This window comes from Amyelois transitella, chromosome 7 (assembly GCF_032362555.1).
Source record: "Amyelois transitella isolate CPQ chromosome 7, ilAmyTran1.1, whole genome shotgun sequence".
In the NCBI taxonomy this organism is placed as follows: domain Eukaryota; kingdom Metazoa; phylum Arthropoda; class Insecta; order Lepidoptera; family Pyralidae; genus Amyelois; species Amyelois transitella.
This window is the reverse complement of record NC_083510.1, coordinates 2962537-2988182: the sequence shown is the minus strand read 5'-3', so window position 1 is coordinate 2988182 and position 25646 is coordinate 2962537. Positions and strand designations below refer to the sequence as shown.

The 25646-nt window shown below is 35.1% G+C and overlaps 1 protein-coding gene across 2 annotated transcripts in view; it reads left to right on the top strand.

Annotated features, from left to right (window-relative positions):
- The window catches only part of LOC106141513 (calcium uniporter protein, mitochondrial), a 118193-nt gene that overhangs the window by 85114 nt on the left and 7433 nt on the right, over window positions 1–25646 (top strand). For both annotated transcript variants that reach the window (XM_060944928.1, XM_060944927.1), the window contains 2 exons: window positions 19597–19718; window positions 20753–20908. In XM_060944928.1, coding sequence (XP_060800911.1) covers window positions 19597–19718; window positions 20753–20908 — 278 coding nt within the window. The remainder of the gene's footprint in view (window positions 1–19596; window positions 19719–20752; window positions 20909–25646) is intronic.

The window sequence follows — 25646 nt, the reverse complement described above, 5'->3', positions numbered from 1 at the left end:
AATCAACACATCAATGATAGCAGACACGTATTATATATTGATAGACATAAAAAGCGAGTGAAAACGTTGCGTATGTTGATAAAGATCTTCAAAACTAGCAATCTAGTGTGCGCCCGCGTCGCCTTAGCGTGAAGCCATTCTGCTTCATGTGTGTCAAAGAGAAATAAGTGTGGTGAAACCCGCGCGACGCTTCGGTGAGCGCTTTTTTTTTATAAACTGTTTGGTCTCGTGCGATTCATCGTATAGAGCGAGGTGCGGATAATCTATTCGTTTTGTAGCACGCATATATTGTCTTGTATTGTGGTTGAGTATTAGATTATTGTTATCGATCCTCTTGTTGGTAAAATCTTGTGACGTTTGGTGATGTACTTCATGTGAAAGAACTGCATGTTAAGACAACATGCAGTTCTATCAAACATGTGTCTTTAAGACACAGAGTTAACTCTTATCATAAACTATTAAGGTACCATTCAGAAAATGCTTTCCATTTATCGTTGTCCCTTTCGTTCATGGTTCACAGTAAGTAAATTTTATTAAGTATACTAATATTTTGATGAAACTTGTGAATGAAAATACTTGCGTTAATCGCAAATCTTTAGTGAATAATCTTAGTGAATAGTGCCTTGACAAGGCAATTTAGTGAAGAACCCGTTAGCACAAATAAAAAATACTTATAGACTTGTCTCATTTTGGTGCGCTGCTGTTAAATTTTAATTAGTGCCCAGATGACGATTTAGCCTACAATCCTTTCTATAAATCTTTCCAATATTGTACGTAAAATAGAGATAGATAGGATTTATTATTGAAATTAATTAATTTAAATTGTTAAGCACATATTTTAAGCCACTTTATCCAGGAAAAGGCTTTCAGATTAAAATGTAACATTGAAAGAGGAAAATGAATTAGGCATTCCACGTGTAAACTTTCTTCCTAAATATATTTTTAGCAGACGGTAAGTACTGAAATAAAATTTAACGTGACCCAAGTAGTCTTGCTTTGAAAATTTAGACTCTTTATGAAGTTATGCAAATGGCGAAAGTTTTTGAATATGGTTTAATATTTAACTTAGTATTATAATGTTTTTTTAGTATTATAATGTTCTCTGTTATTTTAATATAATTAAAAGTTGTGTCCTCACCTTTCTGGAGAGGAGCCCGGGGTCCGCTTATAACCGTAATGAGTGGTGGTGGTGGTGGTGAGTTGGGTTGGGTAAGCCAGATGGTGACGTAGAAATCTCTGTCACAAAAATTATAAAGTCCCCCCTTCTATTTTCTCTCTCTCAATGTATGCGCTAATCTCGAAAAGATGTGGACAGATTTTGTAGAAAAGAAGGTTTTCTGAGGAAAGTTAATATCCATAATCGCACGTGTAGCGTCACGCGTTTATGATAAAATATTTTTAAACATTCCTATTTTATAATATTTCATTATAAATTTCTACGTTTTCTTCGTATTTAACTGAAAATATATTTCAGCTATCATATCTACCTATATTTATTCTGTGCGAATAACATAAATTGGATATTTTAATTAACAGTTATTCTCTGAAACAAAATTTTCGAGTTGGTTTCAAAGAACATAATAATTAATTACAGTACCAGGCTTCGCGCTCAATTCTTTGAAGTAATTTTCGTATTACCAAAATAAACTAAGTATAGTGAGTAACAAATAAATTTAGTTTTATTGTTTCATTTCCGCAAATAATATGCCAATTTGACAAAGCTAAATACGTTTAGTGGTTGATAGATAAATATGTATCTACATACATACATATGGTCACGTCTATATCCCTTGCGGGGTAGACAAAGCCTGTAGGGGTAGCAGTCTTGAAAAGACTGAATGGCCACGTTCAGCTTTTTGGCTTAATGATAGAATTGAGATTCCAATAGTGACAGGTTGCTAGCCCATCGCCTAAATAAGAATCCCAAGTTTTTAAGCCTATCCCTTAGTCGCCTTTTACGACATCCATGGGAAAGAGATGGAGTGGTCCTATTCTTTTTTGTATTGGTGCTGGGAACCACAAGGCAAATATATATAAAATTACGAAATAGATTTAAAATTAGCGATTATCACAAAGAGGCGTAAAAAATCAATCACATCTACATCACATACGTAATTAAATACTATCGGTGTAAATCATATACGTTCAAACAATAGCGCGCATAATTGCGAGTGGCCATATACTGGTATCAAAAAACCGATAACGGCAAGAGAGAGCAGTTAGGATCCGCTCCAATTACCGATGTACCGTACACATCACATCTCCATTGGTCGTCGTAAAGATAACTCTATGGTACGTATTATTACCCTGAGATATTACCTGTGCTGTAACTTAGTTTTTTTTTCTTGTCAGCCAGACTTAATAGTATACTTAGCAAAAAGGTTTGATTGAAATCGAATCCATGTTTGATGGAACCTTTTTCTTAGTATGTACAAAATATATCTTTAGAGATTTGATTCCAAGGCTTAGTGCTTACATGAATATTATTCAGTTGAACAGCTTTTCGAAATATAATTATAGTTACGGCAAAAATGTGTGGTAAAAATTAATGTTTCTATTTTATTTATATGAATAATAGAGCAAAAAACGGGCAAGGCTCACAAATTCTTAGAAAATTTATTGTGTATACTCGGACCTGGTCGTTATCGTTGACGCATTTCATGGTCGGTCGGACAAAACGTTTATGGAAGGAGCTCATTCATGAAGTTTTAGTTTAATTTAGGTCTTTCTTCACTCCAATTCTGTGTTTGTATCGATATAGAAGTTTGTAACGACGAACAAATGGACGAAGAAATTTGAATAGGAATTTTGGCTGAATTTACATTTAATAACTTTTACTTAGTTGTCGATTTGATGACACACACATTGGGATTTTTTTATAGGTAAGCAAACCGCTTATTTAACTTATGATATTTCGTGGGATGTTCCTTTGAATTTCGCCCGATTAAGTTTTGATTTTCTAATATGCAATCGTTTTAAGTGTTTAATACCTACTATTTTCCATTTCGGTGCTTTGTGAAATGATAAATAGTTTTCAGAAATGATAAGGGTATGAAGATGATAAAAAAAACTATCTGTATAGGAGAATAGGAGGAATCCATAAAAATTTGCCGGCATTCTAATAAAAAATTAAAATTATCGATACAAATCTATTGGTCTATACTTGTTTATCCAGACATTTGGTAAAAGATTCCTTTAAAAGCATCGACAAGATGGAGTGCACTCAAACATGCAATGTTTTCATGACACGCCCGCCGTTTTATTGGCGCCGCCACGCGACCGCCATTAATTTAATGGCAACCACATGTTGACATTAATAGACTAGTTATTTATCGATTTACAAATATCTTCTGAGAAGAAATACACGCTTTCTTCTCAATCAAGCAAAACATTTTGAATTTCTTTAAGTTGCTTTTTTCAGTTCGTTTAAGGGTAACCTACATTATATACATTTATGGAGTAATCATGAGAGAAATGGCATTTAGTAAGTTAATAGATAAAAATTAATCATTAAAAATATATAAAAATTAACTCGTTAAGCCCTAATGCCGTAACCATTTTAAGATTTATGATAAGTGCCCGAAAAATTGTGTGCCTACATTTCCACTCCAGCCGAAAACCTCTCCGTGGCGATAAAAAGGCGGAATATTGTAATTGGGGGTTTACAGGGCTGTCGAAACGTGGTTGCGTGAGTAAATCTTTAGAGGCTGATGGAATTTTAATGCGGCTAAGTGTTTAATGAGCGAACTGGAGCTCGTATTAAGTAACATTTTATTTAGTATAATTTAAAGGTTTATTAATGTTTAATACAAAATCTCTTGTTAAGACATCCAAAAGTTCAAGGGTTGAACAAAACCAATTTCGTAGTTACCTATAATTTAGTATGATTCTTGTCGGGCCTTTTATCGGAACTACGCGTCCTATCTTATTGCCTAACTTTTTCGATATCGGATGCTATACCTGACTAGTGTCAAATTGCTTGTTATTCTATTAAATAAAATAGACTACAAATATAGAGTAAAATAAATGGACAGAAACGTGTAAGAGTTACAACAGTATCTAATCATTACTCACATACAATCACGCATCTTACCCAGAGGTGTAGGCAGAGACTACACCTTTCCACTTGCCACGATCCCTGTATACTTCTACTACTTTAGCTTCGTGCCGTGTGGTTCCCGGCACCAATATAAAAAATAATAAGACTAAGGGATATGTTTATAAACTTGGAATTTAGGCGACCTTTGTCACTTTTGAATATTAATAATTCTATCATTGAGCCTGACAGCTGAACGTGGCCTATCAGTATTTCAAGACTGCTTGTTCTGTCTACCCTGAAAGGGATATAAACGTGATTATATGAATATGAATGAATTGTTTCGCTTTATCCACAGTTATAACTCTCTTCGTGCAAGGTCGTCGGTTTCGGTTACTCGGATTTTATTATTCATTGCTACATTTGCCACACAATAGTATTGGCCCATCACAATAGCTTTTTTTTAAAGCAGCGTAACTATTCATTTTCTTAGCCGCATGCGGTTAGACTGTCGCCGTTAATATTCAACTGAACGCTAAATTCTAGCATTTCTAGTGATTGTTTCCTAAAAGTGCAGCTATTTCTAATATGAATTAAAGTGATAAAGACTAGGAAACTTTGGTTATAGTTGATGTTATATTACGTATCATTTTGCCCGTGTGGTTAAGAAAAGGAGATGTCAACTCTCTTTAAATAAAATTAGAGCATTGACGTGTACATTATTTTTCCCGTGGATGTCGTGAAAGGCGAGTAAGAGACATTCTATTCAAGTCACATTCAACAAGTCGAACATCTTATAAACTTGGAGTTCTTGGCGTTAGCTTGGCACCCCCCAATATCTGAATCTCAATTCTCTCCTTAAGCCATATATTTTCGAGACTAGTGGCTCTGTTTATCCCGTTACATAAAGACGTGATAAGTCAAGCTTATGAGGTGAACAACGAGCGTATATTTCTAGCTGTAAAATGTAATGTACCGTAGATTATTAATCATTCTTTTCTTCGAAAATTAAAATTGTGATAATAATAATGTACAAACTAAAAATAAAGATGACTTAACAACAGTTTTGGTAGCATTTGTTTTTTATGAATATTTACTTCAAAATTTTCCACATCAGGAAGTAATGGATTTAATTACTTAATATACACCGAATGTTTATATGTTTGTTTCAGTCACGCATATTTGGCACGCATGCTAATTTCTCGACCTAATTTAAGTGATTGATCATCTTTTGCTTTCATAAATCAACGCAATTTCTATCATTATTTGTTATTAGCTACAGAAGTTTTCATACATCAAGCATCGCATATCAAGTTCCCTGCATGGAACTTCATAACGTGGTAATAAAGGCGAATTTATATTGAATTTGGGTAGGTTGTTATGCTGTTGACTGTACGCCATTTTGTTGTTCCGATCATTCAAATCCCAATATTATTTTCCCAAACGCAATTTGTCGGCATTCATTTGTTTGCGGTGAGGGGTAAAATATAATACAATGAACACATGCTATCAATGCAATCCATATTCAATCAGATTTTGATTGCAACCATTTGGGATTGATAGCGGAGTTACGAGTATTGTTTATTTATACCCACCTTCAAAGAAAAAGGTGTTTTTCGGTTTGACTAATATGTATGTATGTATGTTTGTCCGCGATTATCTCGCGTTTTGTTTAACTGATTTTGAAGCGGTTTTGAGGAAAGTGTTTGTTCACTATGGAGAATCAAATTTTTTGATTGCAGGCGGTTCTCTTTTTACAAAAGTGTATTTTTAGGAACTTACTTGTAATTTAAACTAGTAGTTTGTCGGTTGATAACCAATTAATTTTGGGTATTTAAATATAAAATAACTAAATATAATAAACGAGTCGGCCTCGAACAAGTTTGAAATGTGACTAGATATAAATTCAACAATACTATATTTTATTTTATATATTTTAACAATTTATTGAAAATTAAGTAACGATAACTTGTTATGATCACAGTATTAAAGCCATTTTTTATTTTGAAGTTGAGTGCGTTTATCGTCAATCTGCCTAATGTTAAGCAAGATGGAATATAAGGTGATGCGGTGCATGTAAGCTTAAATAATGCCTTTTCCCTCTTGCAATGATATTTCGGGAAACAGAGAAGCGGGGAGGGAATTCTAGGTAACATACATAACTTCACGCTTCTTTTCGGAGGGGTAGGCAGAAACTACATATTTCCACTTGCCACGATATCTTGATGCGGGCTCGTCGGTTTCGGGTACTCTTATTTTCTTCGGAGTGTAACATACAGTCTTCAATAATACATATTAAGTTAACTACTAAGTGTCTAACGACGGTATTTGATAATAAATTGTTATATTTTAGGTACTTTCAAATGAAAAAGTTTAATAAAGTTGTCAGTTCACAAAAGACACTCGAACGGGGCTCCGAGACCAGTGCACCGACAATTTAATTCCTTTCAGTCTTTAAATGGATTTTCATTTTCCGGAACCAAAAGATTTCCATTGGAAACTCACTTTGTTGTCTTTTGGTTTTATGTTTCTCGGCTTGAATACAATTCTATTTTATTTTAAGAATACTTTTCAAAGCGTAAGTAAATCTAAGGTTACAATTTTATACAACTCTGTCTGGTCTAGATTGTTAGTTTATGCTCTTTATTGTTTATATCAGTGTATCAAAAAAAGCGAATTTCGCATTTAAGAGAAATAATTGGGTGTCGTAAAAGGCGACTAAGGGATAGGCTAATAAACTTGTGATTTTTCTTTAGGCGATGGGCTAGCAACTTGTGACTTAGAATCTCAATTTTATCTAAACGTGGCTTTTCTGTGTTTGCGAGACTGTCGACCCTATACTTTCGGAGTGTAAGGCATTAACACGTGGTTATATGTATGAATTAGAATTGATTGTTTGTTATTTTATTATTAATACTCAGAATCGTTATGAGTTTTGGAGAAGTATGCGTTTCCATGAAATTTTGCGGTAAACGGCAATGTGCACGAGCGCAACGTCTGTCAGTTTTATGTTTGGTTAAACTATGTGATCATTATAAAAAAAAAACAATATCAACTATGTCGGTTCTAATGATGTATCTGCGGAATTCCGCTACACAAACCCATATGTTAGCCAACGCCAATTAGATGGAGATAAGGATGAGTTTGCGGCAACCCTAAATTTACATACAGTATACGTTACTATCGTAGTTAATGTACTTGCTAATGAACGGATTAAGCTATAAAAAACTTTATGAAATAAAAACCTTGGATTACTTAATAAAGTTGCAAAATATTTTCAAAGTATTTGCATTTGTTACTTTGAAATAATATAACTACTGTTGCAAAGTAAATTCCATGGCAGAGTAAGATTTTATTTAATAGTGAAATGTCCTTATCATATATTAAAAACACAAGTGCATTAAAATAACGAAAAGATCTTGACTTTGACTAAGGACTAAGCTTTGAAGTCTTGGTTGATCAATCATAGAAGTAATCGGGAATGCAAAAGTGACTCGAATGTATTAATGTTGTTGCTGTACTTTCTCTTTCTGATACCTGAAGTCATGCGTACTGAACTTACATTTGGTCATGGTTGCTAAAATATAGTATGAGTCTATTTGTATTTTTCATCTTTTGATTGTTTTAATGTCATTTAAAGTGTGCCGTGTGGTTCCGGGCACCAATACAAAAAAGAATAGGACCACTCGATCTCTTTCCCATGGATGTCGTAAAAGGCGACTAAGGGATAGGCTTATAAAATTGCGATCCTTATTTTTAGGCGATGGGCTAGCAACAATATTTGGATCTCAATTCCATCATTAAGCCGAGCAGCTGAATGTGGCCATTCAGTCTTTTCGGGACTATTGGCTCTGTCTACCCCGTAAGGAATATAGACGTGACTATATGTATGTATGTATGATTTAAAGTGTATGACGTAGTTTTTGAGCTTTTCTAACATGTTAAAATCACATGTCTAATATAGGTCATGACAGGTTTGAAGAAATCATAATTATGAACACAGTCTAAAATTAAACGCCTGTTAACAAATTCAATGTCCAACTAAACATCAATGACTCACCTTCGTCTCCTGCTGTGGCTTTTGCGGCGGTCATGAGCCGGCGGGTCGCTTGCGTACGCGCCGCCCTCGCCTTCCGCGCTGTGTCCCGCCCCCATCTCTACCCCATACCACTTCACACACCGTCACTATAACACTGGCCTACGACACCCCGACACAAAAAAAGCAAAAAACACAATTTATGGTTGACAAACTTTTTTTTAACTTCCAAATTTTATATGTTCAATATTCAAATTTGGATTCTTCAGAGTTCAATTTTTTTTTAGTTTCACGGTGGTCACTGGTAGTGAAGGAGGTCTTGGCAGGGTGTCGTAGTGATGTTCCTTGCGCGTAGTGCCCAGGCGGCTCGCGTCACGAATGTGAAACGTACCGTCGCATGCGCAAACAGACGCCCGCCTTACATTAGTTTTAATTGGCTCGAGTTATAAGCGTAGTCCACTTAGCTCGCGTTTTGAGTGATTGATGGATTGACGTTCTGGTGTGAAATAGTTGTTGCAATGTTGTTGCACAAGTATATGAGTTCCGTCCAAATTTTAATATTTCGTTGGAAATTACCTGTTAACTCTCAAAGGCCATTAAGTTTTCATTAGATCGTAAACCCTATCAGCGGCAACTTGAATGAATTAAGATATACTTACATAAATATGAGTACTAACTCATTTAAAAGCCAAGGAGTTCTTGTAATAAAAATGATTAAAGATACACGGATCCGTTACAAATCCTTACAAGACTTACATTTCAAGATCTGTTTGCAGAAAATAAACCTTCCCTTATAAGACAAGGAACATTTGTTCTAGAAAATGATTGTAACATTTCTCTTTGTTACAAGAAAGAATGCTTAATGGATATTTTAATTGCGTTAGATAAAAATGCGCATTGTTTGTTCCCTGTTGAATTTTTAACTTCGAAAGCTGCAAAAGAACCATTATGAATACATCTACTGCAGACTGTAGTTAAAACTTTTAGTTTTTCATTTTTTGGGAGCTCATACAGAAAACTTTGCTAGTGGCAGTATATTTCAAGTGTTATGTTTAGCTTTAAAACATAGTTGCACCTTTTTCCGCACGATTTTAAAAGCAGCTTCTGGGAAAAGCTTCTAAACTGTGGATTCTTCTATTAGTTATTTGGTACAGAGATCTGAATCTCACTTTCATCATAAAGATTTATAACCAGCTGTCATAAAGATTTATAACCAGCTGAATGAGACCTTTAAGCCTTGTGACTATTGGCTCTGTGTACCTCGTATACTTGACATGTTGAAGTCATCATTATCTTCCTGTCCTTGTAGCATTTCACGCGCGACGCCATTTAATCGCGCAGGAACTATCGCTATTTCGCTTTTATTATGACATGAAACGGGATAACGATAGTATTTTGCGCGCCATTTCGATTACATTTTAAAATCTCGCGATCTCTCGCGAGATTTTCACACGAAGCGACTCCCGTCTCACCTTTGCAGGGGAACCTTACCCATAAATTGGATCATGATTTCACATCCAGTTGCCTTAACGTCTAGGTTTCCTCATGATAATTTCCTCCCCGCGTGTATGTGATATCGCTACAAGTCTACAACTTGAGGCGGGTTTGCGCTAATTGTAGCGATGCGCATCGGAAACGCTTCGCTCTCAATTCAGCTAATTACAGCTGCTTTCCCAATGGAAACCGTCGCAGTCGGAAGCAACCACGTCCAGCAGTCCATATCCTAAGAAACCTCTATTAGATCAGTGAGGCACAACCTTTATCTAATGACTAGTAATGCTTCTGCTCTTGAGATTTTTACGAATTCGATAAGTTTATTCAAGTAATTGTTTCCCCACAGAATGGGGAACTTTCACGTTTCAAAAAGTATTTTTAATTTTGACATTTAAAAAAAGAATCAAGATTTTTTTTTTGTCATTTTTTTTCATGAAATTTTGTATTAGTATCCCGAACCACTTACAAATCTTAAAAAATTGTTACATACAATGCATTATTTTGCTCACGGTGTAGAGAGAGCTAATATTCTTCGAAATACTCCAAGACCATGTTCAGCTCAATGGCTCTACTATAATGGAATCAACATTCAGATAGCGAAAGGTTGCTAGCATGTAAAATATTATATTGTTTGGTGATATAAAAATCTGTTCACAATTTTAGTCCGTTATATGTCACAGCGGTCCAGCTGGCCTTTGAATGGCATTTCTTTTGGACGGAACATTACCTTTGGGCACAAAAATCATTTACCCGTGTTAGTTCTGCATGACAGACGGATATAGGATAAATAAATATACTTTTATAATAAGCTTTTCCTTGTTATGTTAGCCTTTTGAAATCATCTTTTTTTCAAATTTGGCTTTGGTCCATCAATCTGAAACTGAACGTCCACCTCGAAAGCGTTAAAGACGTGATTATATTTATATATGAATGTATGCAAATTTGGGAATATCGGTACCACCTATTCTTTATCTGTTTCTTACCAATCTCTTAGAAGCAACCTTATAAAAAATCCATGACCACGACCATTTCGTCACTTAAGAGAAGAAAACCTATACCTATTTCGGCTGCGCAACAAACAGAAAAGATTATTATGTATATAAAAAGAACATTAATATGCTACATATTATGAAAAAAGGAATGCTTTTAGTGATTTGTCTGTAAATGATTTCCTTTACTTGTGTTTATAGTTATTAAAAAAAGGAATGAAAGAATCTCAATTCTGGAAGTGATAAAAAAATTCAAAACATACGCCGTCCACATTAACATAAACGTACATGAATCGTTCGTAATCTTATAGTCTAATATTACGTAATTTCCACAAATCAAAACAGGTACTTACTAATTCAACAAAAAGCGTTTCCACTCCGATACTGACCATACATCACATTTTCTGTTCCGTTCTCGCTCCCAAGTTATACTAATTGCAAAAAAAAGATAAAAAAACGCAACGGTAATTATATAACCGTAGTGTTATTAGTAGGGATAAGGCGTTGATCACACTGGCAGGTAATAATACGAATATAAAACTATATTCTAAGAGGGTTTTAGAATTGCTCGGTTTAATATATGTATTACATTTACACACTATAATACGCAAAAAACAATATATTTCTTTTTGTGTATTTTCGCAGCGTACTGCTTTTCAATACAGCGCAGGAATGCTGCCTGCGTGATGGAAACCCTCCCTAGAGTTCCAAATTTAAATATTTTTTCTTTTAGTCTTAACTTAGAATAGATTTTTTATTATAACCTATTAAATAATATTAGATATAATTATACTAAAGTGGTTATGATTATTATTTTGACATGCACAGTTGATATGTCTGTCTGTTTAGTACCTTAGAACGTTACCGTATGAATGGGTCAGTGTAATGGCGTAACCAGTACTATATTCTGCTAACCGAATGAAAGCAATATACTTATTTATATTTGCATAAAAAATTATCCACTAAGAATGCTTCAGTTAACAAGCCGGATCGCTGTTTTACCTCAGTTAAATAGAATTTTAGGACATTAGGACTTTCTGGAGTATAAAGTTGATCGAAGGACCAATAGTACCTAAAGTAAACCAATGAGTCTGCATGAATGTAGATGAAAGATGTAGTCTCTGCCTACCTCTCCGGGAAAAAGTAAGACTAATCTGTGTATGTGACATATTTATTTAACAATGGCTTTGCCCCGGGCTTCAATCACATAGGATTTTATATATATATTTCGTTAGCTGACGATGTCGTCATTAATATTAAATGTGTATAAAACATTCAGTTTTTATTGTTTCAGTATTTTTTCATTATAAGACCATTTCCAACTAAAGAAAACTAACAGTAATTATTGCACTTTTAACGTTAAAAATATCTCACAAAATCTTGGCAACATCCCGTCAAAATTTCAATTATTTCTCCCGGATATCCGGCAATAAAGTCTGTAAGATTTATGAGAATAATAAAAGGGCAAGGTGTGTCACGTGGTAAGCGGGGATGCGGGTGTGTTGACATAAATGTTAATGCTACAAATTTTTATTCCCTTAATCTAAATCCATGCTTCGAAACCAATATTGAAAAGGTAGAGGATTTTATTTTATTATTATGAGGTATTTTTGCTTGTAACGAATAAATTCAATAACTCTGGAATAGTTTTGATGAAAGTTGGCAGATAACTGACCTTGCGGGGCTAGCCCGGCACGCGCGACGCCGTTTTTATCGCGCGATAAACTATCGCTGTTTCGCTTTTAATTATGGCGTGAAAAGGGACAGTGATAGTTTTTACCATACTAGCCTCGCAGGAGTAAAATTTACATTCAAGTTATTTTAATAATCAAACAAACATCGGTAAATTATGTAATTTTTGAATTCGTGAATAAAATTCTATGGGACCCTCTTTTCTATAGTTGAAGCAGTTTAACTACTTATATGAAATTAAATCGTTCCTGTTTCGCTTCCGTGCCATACTTCAGTCCCGGGATTCCTAACTATATTACTTGGTGGCATGACGTGAATGTCAAATTAAAATATTTTTCATTCGTGTTGTTGTAGTTTATGCGGGCTGGAAAAGAAGTTATTCATTCTGCGTTGTTTTGAGACATTGGTGAAAAAAAAAATTACATTCACTGAAATAAATAATTCCGTGAATACTATAATCTAAATTAAGAAAATTTTAAAATATCAATTTTATCATAAAAAGTCCTTAAAATCACTTGGCGCAATGGCAACTATTACTCGTAAACTGTTTAAATTATGAATTTGTTTCTCAACCTTATTAATAGAAAAAAATATCTTCTATCATAAATTGAAAATATCTGGACATAAAAAAATCGCGTCTGTATAATTGACAATGGAAATTGGAATAGGAAATGGTTTTCGTACAATTCATGCTACAAACACAGAGCAAACCCGTTCTAAGCTCTGTGGATCCCACAAGGTATCCATTTAGTTTTGCAAGTCTGCCAAACAATGACGAAGGTTGGGCGACGCAATCTCATACATACATTATCACGCCCGTTGCCTGTTCCCGATAAGATCTCCAATTTTATTATCCCCTTTTAGTAAAAGATACGATATAGTATATGCTAGTTCGCGGAAGTAAGAGTAGTAAATTTCAATGAGAGATCTGCCTTTGTTTTATACTGACAGGCGTTTAGCAATTTTAACCCCCGACCAGAAAGGCGGGATGCGATTGTCTAAATCAGCCAGAATTGATTTGATTTTTAATCCAAAGCCATGCTTTTGGAAAGTGATTTTTAAAATGCGCAGGAACAACGAAACGTTTGCGAATGTGATTCAGTGCGGCAACGATTTCAAAATAAGAAGGAAAATTTAAACAGTATGGGGCAAATCGTTAAATAGGATGTTTACTCAACGATTCAAGGTAATTTTTATTATTATGTCTGGGCATCGACTCTGGGAACATGTTACTGATAGCACATCACCATTGTGCTATTAAGGTAGATATATAATAGAACTGAAAAAAAAACATTTCGGAATTAAAACTAAATCGGCGTTCAAAAAATTTTATAGTGTGAAAGATAAAGTTGAGTACACACGAGTGATGTCGGCGCTGTCTTTGGACCATAGATATACGCTCCCAACTTTTATCTCGAAATAAATTCTAGTGCGCAAATACAGCATTCATACTTATACATTTTCCAGTAGAACTATTTGTGTAAAGTGATAAGAGTTGCAGAATACTCACTATGAACGCTGTCTTTGTATTGAACGCAAAGCAAACGATTATGTGACGTGTGGTTCCCGGCACCAATAGAAAAAAGAATAGGACCACTTCATCTCTTATTTATTTATTTTTTATTTATATATTGATGCACATCAAACCTTAAAGAGAAATTCAGTACAAGAGCACTACTTATTTCTAAAGAAATTAGAGAATACAGGTCGGAGTGGAAAGACCTAGACGAACGTGTCTTGATCAAATTAAGGACGTCCTGGTAAAAGGGTCAGGTCAAGAGTACCCGAATGTGGATGAAGCGAAGAAAGTATGCAGAGAGAGAGAAAGAGGCGTGATTTTATGTTATGTATGTATGTATGTATCTGCATGAGTAAGAGAAGAATCTATATAACACTCGATTATAATATAATGTTACCCCTATGATCATATATTTATTTACACCGATAATAAACATTGAGGATTGCAATCATATTTTTACGAGTGTTCACTAAATTTCCCAATAAATCTTACTCGTTCTTCGGTTCCAGCCATATAAGCGTTATAAGGGCAACATTGAGTATATTTTATTGCAAAATAATTTATTATTGGCCGGCCTTGCGAACCTTTATTGGACCTTAAAAAGTTATAGGTGTGTTAATGGTCTAAAAATTTTTTTGGGCTGGACTTACAACCGAACACTGATTCTCAAAATTCCTCACTAAGTCATTCGTGAAGATTGAAGAATTCCTGAACGTGGCCTTAGAATATTTTCGCTACTGTTACCTCTGTCTACCCTATAAATCAAAGTCGTGATTTATATAAATATCGTGAAAATTTAAAAAGTGTTAACAACTGTGTCTTTTATGTCAATACGAAGTGAAAAGTGATTTAGCATGATACTCGTAATAAAGTAGCCATTTCAGCTATAATAATATGCTTTCCCCGCGCGCTGATCATTCTTCTTCCAAAGAGGTTATAAATCTGTCAGGAATATAAGAAAGAATGTGAGATTGAAAACACAATATAGTTTTCCGACAGGGTATTGTAAACAGTACGTGAAGCGTCTGGCAAACATAGGGGTGTCTATGTTGAAGAGGGCTTAGGTCGCATTTCAAAAAGGTTTCATATTTTCATGTTTGAGCTCAGAATTATTAAAATAGAACTGGTTTGAGTTATATATTATTGCACTTACACTCGTGTGGATTGAAATAGCGTTGCTTAGAAAAATAAATCATTTCAAATTTGCAATTTTTTTATTGTTGATTGTATAAAAAAATTGCTGTTTATTTCGCACATTGCTACTGATTACAGTCAGACATTCATCGGAAAAATTATTTATGCCAATTTTATTCAACAAACGCTTTCGAAACTCGTAACTTACATCTGTAACAGATTACACATCAGATGTAATAGTAAAAAATATTGCATGTTTATATTTTACGTCTTGAATGATATATGGAGAAAACGGGCAGAGTTTATAATTAGGAAAGTGACAGGGCAATTATTGTGTAAAGCGCAGGCGCAGTGATGTGTTGCGGTTACGCATACGTTGTGGCTATGGTGGTGAGAGTTACAATGTATTTGAAGGCAAGACTTTTGTACTTTTTGTTGAGAATAGGACAAAAGCAGTAAGAGTTACCGCTTAAGAACTAAGGAACGATGCCAACCAGTCAGATTTGTAGGTAAAAATATTCTCGCGAAATGTTTGCACGCTCAAGCAGACTCTGGTCACGGATAAAACGAAACAGCTTAGAACGCAATCATTAAAAATATACGAATACATTTTTAACGGTTGAAGATAACATGGACAAATTGCTTGGTCACTAATTTCATATTGATGTGAAAAGTATAAGAATTTTAAGACAATCGAGTCGAGGTAAAAAGAATCCGATTTCGTTGAAAAAATATTTTCCAAAGTATGTCTAGGCGTGGACTGTACAACCTTCTACTGCACTTAAACAGATTGCATGTTCCGTTTTGCATTATATTACGGGTTTTTATTAGTATTGCATAACAGCACTCGTACATTTTGTAGACAATCTAATTTAAGCATCTTCATGGCCAGACTTTATGAAAACAATCCAAATATTGTTTTGGAAAAGACGAGAGAAATTCGGCCCCAGATGCGATTTAATAACATAGATTTTCCATTAAGTTGAAGGTGAATTGTATACCTACATTGAAAACTTGAGTAAACAAAAATATTTTTTGAAGACCGTCGCTTATTGACTGATGTACAAACAATGTTATCTTCTTGAATGCATAGTAATTAATTTTAAACCGTTGAATTTATTCCTTTTTTGTACCATTTACCTACTATCTTTTATTACTAACATTGTCAATAACATAGGCTTTGCAATGAAGAAGTTAAGCATAGGAATGCTACTTTTATTGATAACTTTTAACTTTCTAAGTTATTTGCTTTAAAAAAGCTTTCTTGTAAATTTGTTGTCTAGTTTGATAACATATTTCAATTTAGTTTAATAAACGAAAAATCTACGAATTTCGGAAAATTAATTCATTCTGAGTTATGCTTCCGAAATTTCAGCTGCATTATCACTATCAGTCACTTAATAACGCAACAGTGTTATATATATCGATTATTGATGTCTTTAAAAATATAAAGGAATGTGGGGGGAATGCAGTAACAGAACGACTTTTTATTGGATTTCACATAGTGCTGTACAATCATAGGCTTACTTTTTCCGCGTGAATAAATGTCGGATAGTCGCAAACGCGTGCGAGTATTTTGCATTCGATGGGCGAGCCACTGACCTCGATATGTCACTCGGTTCTATATTGGAATAGAAATGTGGATTTGTGATACCTTTCTCTAAGATCACCCTGCATCTCATAGGGTAAAGAGTAGATTCAAGAAAAAAATATTTTTACACGTTACGATCCATATAATTAGATCTCTTTAAATGTTTTATTTACTCTTTCTCTTCTTCTTTATCTATGCTTGACGACTATTAGACATCATCGATAAATACAACTTTGATTTGAACATGAACCTATTGGCAGATTATAATAGGTCTAGTACTTAATTTTTATTCTTATAAATTCCTTAGGCAACAAAGAGATTAAAATAAAACGTAGGTAACCGTAGCGAATAATAAAAAAACAAAAACAATTTTAAATTTCGAAACTTATACTTGGTACACAACAAACTTTAAGCCTGTTTTGTGGCTGGTTTCCGTAATAAGTCCTTTGGGATATTTTTTACAGCAATGTATATTAGTTGTACTGAAGAGTTAAACTGCATAGCAAAGTTAACTTTATCTCCACTGAATAAAGTTGGTTTACGGCCATTCGGGTTGCCTACACGTGCCAGTTACCCAGTTCCGACCATCCATAGCCTATTTGCCTTCATAACAAATGAAGATCTAGATGATATCATATCATGAGGGTCGTTAAGGAACGCCAAAGGACTCCATAATGACCTTTCACTTAAGCTGAACTTAGTACAAGTTAATGTAAGTATATGCTGGTGTACTGTGCTGTAAGTACGTTGAATCAGTACTTTTAAGTAAGTATTTTACGAGTGTTTTCGACCAAATGATATTCTTTCAAAACAGGATCAGATAAATTAACAAAACTTACTTTATTCTCTTTCAATCTCTACAAATGTTGGAAAAATATTAAAAAAAAAAAATACACAGAAATATAGTTAGAGAAAAGAGAATGGAGCGGCTTTATTTTACTTTTTCTTTTTATTTGTTTTAGGTATAGTTTTCTCGCCTTCACTTAGAATATTGTTATTAGGAGTAATAACTGCAATAAATATACATCTGTGAGCATCTTATGCTTAAAATAGAAATATGATGGTCTCTTTCTATAGCCGATTAACTGCTTGAAAGTTTAACAAAGTAAAGTTGTACAGTCAAGTACAAAATTGTTTATATTAATAGACTACAATTTAAACAAAAAATCTAATCTGTGGACGCTGCGCAGAAGATTTTTTTTATATGAAAAATTGCTATTGCGCATCACAGAAGTGTGAGATATAAATGAATTATAGGGCCAACTTTTATGTCGGATGACAAGGAAAATTCTGTATTTTTCTCATTGTTTCTGTTTACCAAATTGGATAAATACAATTCAAGTTTTTGCGCAACTATCAACAAAAAGTATGTTTTCAATTTGATACTCTATACCAATGTAAGATTACATATAAAATTACAAACATATCCACATAATATCACGCATCCTTCGCAGGAGAAGACAGATACATCATGTCTCTTCATGCCAAAATCCCTGCATACTTCTTTCGCTTCATCCAAATTCATAACTGTCTTGAAAACAACGGCAATGTTTTGAATAAAGAGATTATTATGCATAACTCGTTTTGAAGTGAGTAGGTACTCCAAAGACCAAACAAACCCAGCCTAAGCCATCATAATTAATTGTAATCCTTCCGGCTAAGTGCAATAAACCACTGACTTGGAGTTTGCCGCTCTCAAATCTGAAATGGAAATGAATTAGTAAAGTCGTGAAAATGTTTTTTGTCCTTAATGTTTGTTTGTTTTATCTTATCAAAATCGGGCCCAAGTTCGGTGGAAGGTCGAATATATTGCAATATTTTCTGTTAATTTTTTTAATTGATTCTCTTTCATTGCCTAACCGTGTGGTTCCCGGAATTTTAATATAAGATTACTGTCATGAATGTCTTAAAAAGTGATAAAAGTAATAGGCACATTAATCTAATACAGTTTTTAATTTGATAAGGTTAGGCTAATATGGGTAAGGTTCTCCTATATTCTATTTCTGCAAGGAAGTCGTTTCGCATTAAAACCTTACCCAGTCGAGGAGCGCACCACATCAACGCCAGGGGGAAGAGATCTATTTAGATGCTTGTATTTTTATGCGATTTTAAGTCAATCTTTCACCAAATATTTTTCTATTATTATTACCAACTATCGCCTGAAGTAATCGTGAAATGAATTGTGTGTTCGAATGAACACAAGTGCGTAAGTGGAGCGAGTCAACAATCAAGCCAAGTCCGTAATGAAACAATTTCTTTGTGGCTCACTATCAACTGCATAACCAACTATCTTGAATCTTATGGCGCGGTAATAGCGGCTTTATTGCAATAATTTTAGGCAAGTGCGTATGCTGCCGACTGTACCGCCACATAATGTTTTCATCGCTGTCACTTATGTTTTTATACGAAGCAAGTGGTTCGTTTACTTCGTTATAAAGCATGTCGTACAAAGCATTGTAATCTTCATCGCGTGAATCATGTGTGTTAACTTGCTTTAATTGATATCACAGAGTAAGGAAGGTCATCTACACTGGTAACTTTTTATGATTAGGCCAACAATTGAGAAATCTGTACCAATCTATAAAAAAATCGACTGATATTTGATCGCTACAAATCCACCTCTGGCTTAAGTCTTCGTCGTATCAGTAAGTTGCTTTCCTATTTGTCGTTCCCAATATGTATTCTCAATGCTGCACAAGCTTTTGGCCTCAGCTCCGCTGTGTTCCCTTAGATATTACCAAAAACTACATCGACATATGTCCTCTTTCAAGGGCTAAGCCATATTTTTTAATAAGTTGCTTAACTGTCAAGAAAAAACATATTTACTTTCTTGTTTATAAGAGAGTCTATTGGGAATACCTACAAAGTAAAATGACAATATGACTTAAACGGGTTGGGATAAGGATGGAACTGGGTACGCCATCCGTTTCAACACTATCCAATTGCTAACATTATGCGTTGTTTCAGAAGTGACTCGCCATCCGTTTTAACGCTATCGGAACTACGCTAACTATATGCGTTGTTCCTTTGTTTCAGAAGTGACTCGCCATCCGTTTCATAGCTATCGGATATACGCTAACTTTATGCGTTGTTCCTTTGTTTCAGAAGTGACTGTGACCTACCGTCGCGGGCTGCCCGTCATCACGGTGCCGCTGCCGTCTCGCCGGGAGCTCTGCCGATTCACCCTGCGGCCTGTGTCGCAAACCGTTGGAGATCTGTTAGAACAGGTTAGAAATTTTCGATGGCTTCCCTACTACTGTGATGACTTTTCTAAAGCAAAACATTTGTATACAATTTTCACGCGTTCCCCAGATCAATGGTATAGCAACGTTTACGGTCCAATATGGGCCATAGTTATAAGGTCAGACTCACTTAACCTAAAATGTCAAGCTGTTAAAATGAAGATCGACCAAGCCTTTGAAGTCAGACTCAAACCGGAATTAACCATAAAATAATGGCATTGTTAATGTGACGAGCAAACGCAGACAAAGTCTCGCGTTCCTAAAAGTCTATGGTTTTAAGGTAACTGTCGTGAAAATAAATAACTTCAGCAGCATTTACATAACATGACTGTGAGCCCAAAAGCAACGCTCTGTGCCAATAACACGGAATGGAATCTATGTAGAATATATTGACACGAGAGAAACTGTATAAAAATTTAACTCATAAAATTTCCGACGACACGTTCCATGTATGGTAACAACAAAATGTTGTTCCATTATTATTTCGAGAACGTTATAATTGGTTATTAAAAAGTTGAAGCTCGTTACAGCCAGCATAAAACGCGACGAAAAAGACGATCGTTTTGACAAATTGCTTTTGTATTCACAAAAGCGTGGGCCGGGTTGAGTTGCGAATGGGGTGGTGCTTTACTGTGGTTTTGTCGAAGCCTTTTGTGTCGAGTTTTATTATGCTCTGATTAAGTTTCTAAATACTAATATGTAATTATATTTGTGTTGTGGCTCAAAAGCTTATATTTTGTCGGATTGGTGAAACCCCAGCCTGAAACCACTTCCAAAGTCTATCTTTGTTTTTGTACCTTTTGAAATTATCATTCTTTTCTTATTTTAATATTATTTTCTTGTGCTTATTTTGGCAAACGGCTAGGAGAGTTTCTCTCTCCTTCACCTCTCTGATGATCTTGTATGAAGAGAATGATGACTCCATTTCAAGTGAAAACATGTAGTCTCTGCTCACCCCTTAGAGAATGGGGCGTGATTTTGTATATTAATAAATATTTCTTTGCTTGATAATGTTAAAGGTGAAAGCGGAAGATCGCGGCGTAGAGCGCGCGGCGGCGCTGGCGGCGGACGAGCGCGTGCGCATCGCGGCGAGCGACACGGTGGAATCCCTCCTCGAGACTGACTTCCGGCTGATCATCAATGATACTGAGTATTATGTGAAGAGTCCACCACAGGTGAGAATTTTTAGATTAAGTATATTGGTGAGGTTACGACTGTTTGAATAGGAAGAAATATAAAAAGTTTTATTTCCACAACTGCTCGACAAAGTCCAATCAAATATCAGTCAATTATCTTCAGAATTTAATGAAACTGCCAAGAAAATTGTTGGGATTAGGAAAGTTAGATTCCCGTGAATTTCGTAGTAAGTTAAGATGACATCGAAAAAAGCTTATCAAACGCAAAAAAAGAATTGTCATATTCCTGAATCTCAATTCCATCACTAAACCGTACAGTTTCATCTCCTGTAAGGGATGAAGATTTGTTTACGTGTGTCAAACTTGATATGTAAATACACCACATCATATATTTAGAATGATTACTTTGTGCATCCAAATCTAAATTCCTAAGTGCAGCGCGAAATGCATTGTAATGTAAATACAACTGCTTTAGTCGAGCACATGCGTTGCATTTACATGAACAAACCGACAAACAGACCGCAATGAGCTTGATTAGCTGTTTGTGCTTAGCAAATGTTCTAATTGGCTTTCACAAACGTCATCACAATGACGCGAATCTGTGAACAGGGAATGGATTTGTTTTAGGGTTGTTAATTATGCCGTGTGGTTCCCGGCACCAATACAAAAAAGAATAGGACCACTCCATCTCTTTCCCATGGATGTCGTAAAAGGCGACTAAGGGATAGGCTTACAAACTTGGGTTTCTTCTTTTTGGCGATGGGCTAGCAACCTGTCACTATTTGAATCTCAATTCTATCATTAAGCCAAATAGCTGAACGTGGCCATTCAGTCTTTTCAAGACTATTGGCTCTGTCTACCCCGCAAGGGATATAGACGTGACCATATGTATGTATGTTGTTAATTATAGAGTTAGTAAATATTGTAATACTATAACCTAGGTTAAGATGCCAAATATGCCTGATATCCAAGGACAGGTTCTAATCTCTACGCGGCGTCCAATTAGTAATATACTCCTTTCTGCGTTATGTACATTAGTTTGGTTGCTAACCAACGCTTTAAGATGAGGGAAAACATCTAAAGAAACCTGCAGGCAAGCGGATGTGTAACCATGATCCGATATGGGTTAAGTCCCCCTGCAAAGGTTGCGGAGGCCAGACGACAGTCGCTTCGACTTAAAACCTCACGTCACGCCTTTATCCCTTGCGTAGGTAGACAGAGCCACCAGCTTGAAAAGACTGATAGGCCACGTTCAGCTTTTTGGCTTGATGATAGAATTGAGATTCAAGTAGTGACAGGTTGCGAGCCCATCGCCTAAAAGAAGAATCCCAAGTTTATAAGCCTATCCCTTAGTCACCTTTCACGACATCCATGGGAAAGAGATGGAGTGGTCCTATTCTTTATTTTTATTGGTGCCGGTAACCACACGGCCAGCTAGTACGAGTATATATAGTTAGACGCTAATATTGCACACTTCTGCACAATAGCTATTAATTAACTTAGCCAGTTAATTGCTGCACGGCGCTCGTACATCGTGTATGTGGTTGCCGTTAATCGTCTTATTGAATTCACTTGTGCACAATAAAGAGTATGTCTAGGATGCACGAGGTAGAAGAGTGAAATGGATGAGTTGCATCTTTAGTTATTTTTATTTATAACAAACTTTGGTTTCAACGACAAACGGTTTTAGATTAGGCGCCTATCAAACTGAAGATATACGTAGGAATATATTATTATTTCTTTCGCTTTTTTCACCACGGATAAATTCAGATAAGTAAAATCATGAATGAGAAAAACAATTAAGTAACTTATAGTCTTGAGAATGTTTAATAATCTTAATCATACTTTTTGAAACTGTAATTTACCTTTCACAGCTTAGAAACTCCAACCAATATAAAAGACACTTAAAATCGACTCAAGAAAGTTAGACTTTATATCGGAGCCAAAGAGTTGGCAAGGCCCATTTCAGTTTTATCCCTTAAAATATCAGTTGAATTCCGCCATTACAACCAGTAAATGTCGTCACGCGGAAATTTTGTGGAAATCCGGTTTCAGGTGAATCATTGCTTCAGCTTATTTCACATATTTGGGAAAATTTCGGGAACCTTTTGTTGGATAATTTTGGATATTATAACATACACACACATACATATATAACGACTTTGTCTCTTTCAGGCAAGCCTAGCCCATTGCCTAAAAGCAGAGTACCAAATTTATAAGCCTTTCGCTTAAATGGTTTTTATACTGTGTGGAGGAAGAGAAGCTGGCACAAAACAATGTTTTTTTAATTCTTCTCTTCGAGACCAGTAGAAAAGAATATTCTGACTTTTAATATGAACCTTTTATTAGACAAAATGTCGATCGACTTTGGATTTTTTGTCCATCTCCCTAATAGAAATTGGGTTTCAAGGATGCTTCGGTCAGATAATTACAAGTGACCTCCGAAGCTTGTTAATAAGGGTCCAAATAGGAACATGCTTTAATTACCAAGAATAAAAGATTCGTTGGTAGACCCACCGAATCAATTTCAACTCTTTTTGTAACAAAAAGTAACTGTAATAAAATTAAACCTCATTTAAAATTGAGTCAGCACTTAGGTGCACAGAGTGATTCTATTGTTTTACTAACAAGAGATAGCGGCATTCAGGAAAAATACTTAGTCTGTTAAATCTTTGTAAGAACTAAATTGCTACCTCGTACCTGCACACTCGTTCTAGCAATTAATTTTCGCTGATTCCTTTGCTAGGTCCATTCATTAAGGAAATTGGACGGATAAGTGTTATAGGTTTATCTGAAATTGGTCAAGTTATATAAGAACTAGCTTTTAATCGCATCTTCGCCTGACGAATTTTATTAGCCTTGGTTGCAAAACACCTATTTTCTACAAAATAATATACAGGTGTTTCGCAAATCTCATGAGAACTTTAGTTTTTACCGAGACGAAAGTTATGTATGCAAAATTTCATGCAGATCGGTTCAGCGGTTTGTCTGCGAAGACGTTACAAACAAACAAACAAACTCACTTTCGCATTTATACGCGAATTATGTTATAGTTTATTACGGATAACGTTTCAATAACAATAATAAAAAACACCCAGTTCGCAAAACCAAACTGTGGAAAAGATATTCCTGTTCCAATAGTGATACCCAAACTGATAGGCCTTTAAGCAAATCCTGATTTGTATTGCGCCGGACATGTGAACAAGACGAGTCTAATACGAGCCGATTTGGTGTGTCGGTTTGTTTGTTCACAGAATAGTGTTTCGATGTGTAAGATAGATAGATAAAACTCTTTATTGCACCATAAGAGTAAAACAAAAGATGGTACAAAGGCGGATTTATCGCTAAAGCAATCTCTTCCAGTCAACCTTGTGTAAGCTTACTGATAGTACTGTTAGATGGTTAAGATGTACGTATAATGAATTTGTGATTTAAAATTGAAGTTTTGTTAATAAAATGTGGGATCGAAAGCACTAGATGCAAGTGAATTAAATATATCATTTCATATTTTATCTGGTTTGCGTTCCATGAAAATCTCTTTGTATTCGTAATCAATATTTCCGTAAATCTGCCAATTGCAATATTTGCATTATCAGGACTTAAACACCATTTCGGTATTGGTAAAATCGTCATGAATGCCCCGTAGCAATATATTATAGAGTTCATTCACTGTGTAATTTCGTCGAATAAGTGAATTTACTTATTAGTACAAACATTTTCATTGATCTCTTTTATTCGGGCAAAAATCTCAACAAATAAATGGGAAAGTAAGTTTGTTCGTTTGTTACTTCTTCCCACTTGAACCATTCAGCCGTTTTTGATAAATTCGTTTTTGGTAATTCCTGCGGGAACAGCAAAAAGGGGGAGAATTTTAGGAAGCGTGCGGAGCTGCGAACAGCTACTACACTATGAATATAAATCAAATGTGAGAAGTGGAAAGATTTAGTCGCTGCCTACTCCTCCGGGAAAGAATTTTGTGCACGTATGTATAAAAATTCGGTGTGGAAATTTATTTTCTTTGTATTGAATCTTTCCCTTTTTTCAGAAACGAAAAATTGTTCTATACGTTTTTCCGCAATAAATTTCCGTTGACATGTTCAAGTAACTCCATCAATCACTGTATTTTCATCAGTCACGCGAATTGACTCGATATGATATGTGCGTTGGTTCACTTTTATATATACCTAGCTCAACTCGTCAACCTTAGCCTTCATATTTATGTAGTGTTGTTCATATGTAGTGGATTTATTTTGCGTACAATTTGCTGACTTATTTTTTTTACTTAAACATTTGAAACTGTGTCACCAGGATGTTTAGGTAGGATCGTTTGATTTGTTTTGATTGTTACAAGAGTAAAGATCACAGTTACAAGCAATAGTATTTATATAATGTAAAAGTGTACTCTAACTGACTCATTTACTGACATTATCAACGCACTGCATCAACCGTTGAGTCCACAGATTTGAAACGCATTTACACTCTTAGGAATTTGTGTAGATATTTTTTATCAAGATAACGTTTGTGTTTTCAATGACTAGAACTAACGAAAAGTTCTAGTCATTGAAAACACACACACTTGTGTAAAGTGTCATACTTTACACAAGTGTGTGTGTGACTTGTTGGAACTGAATTAAAAAATGATTTACTGAAATTTCATGGGAGCGGATAACCGAATTGATTACATCATTTCGACCTCTTCATTATACCAAAATCGTTTAACTATGATGTAGACCAAACAGCGGGACTAGTAAATAGCATTTAAAGTCTGCCCGTGAAA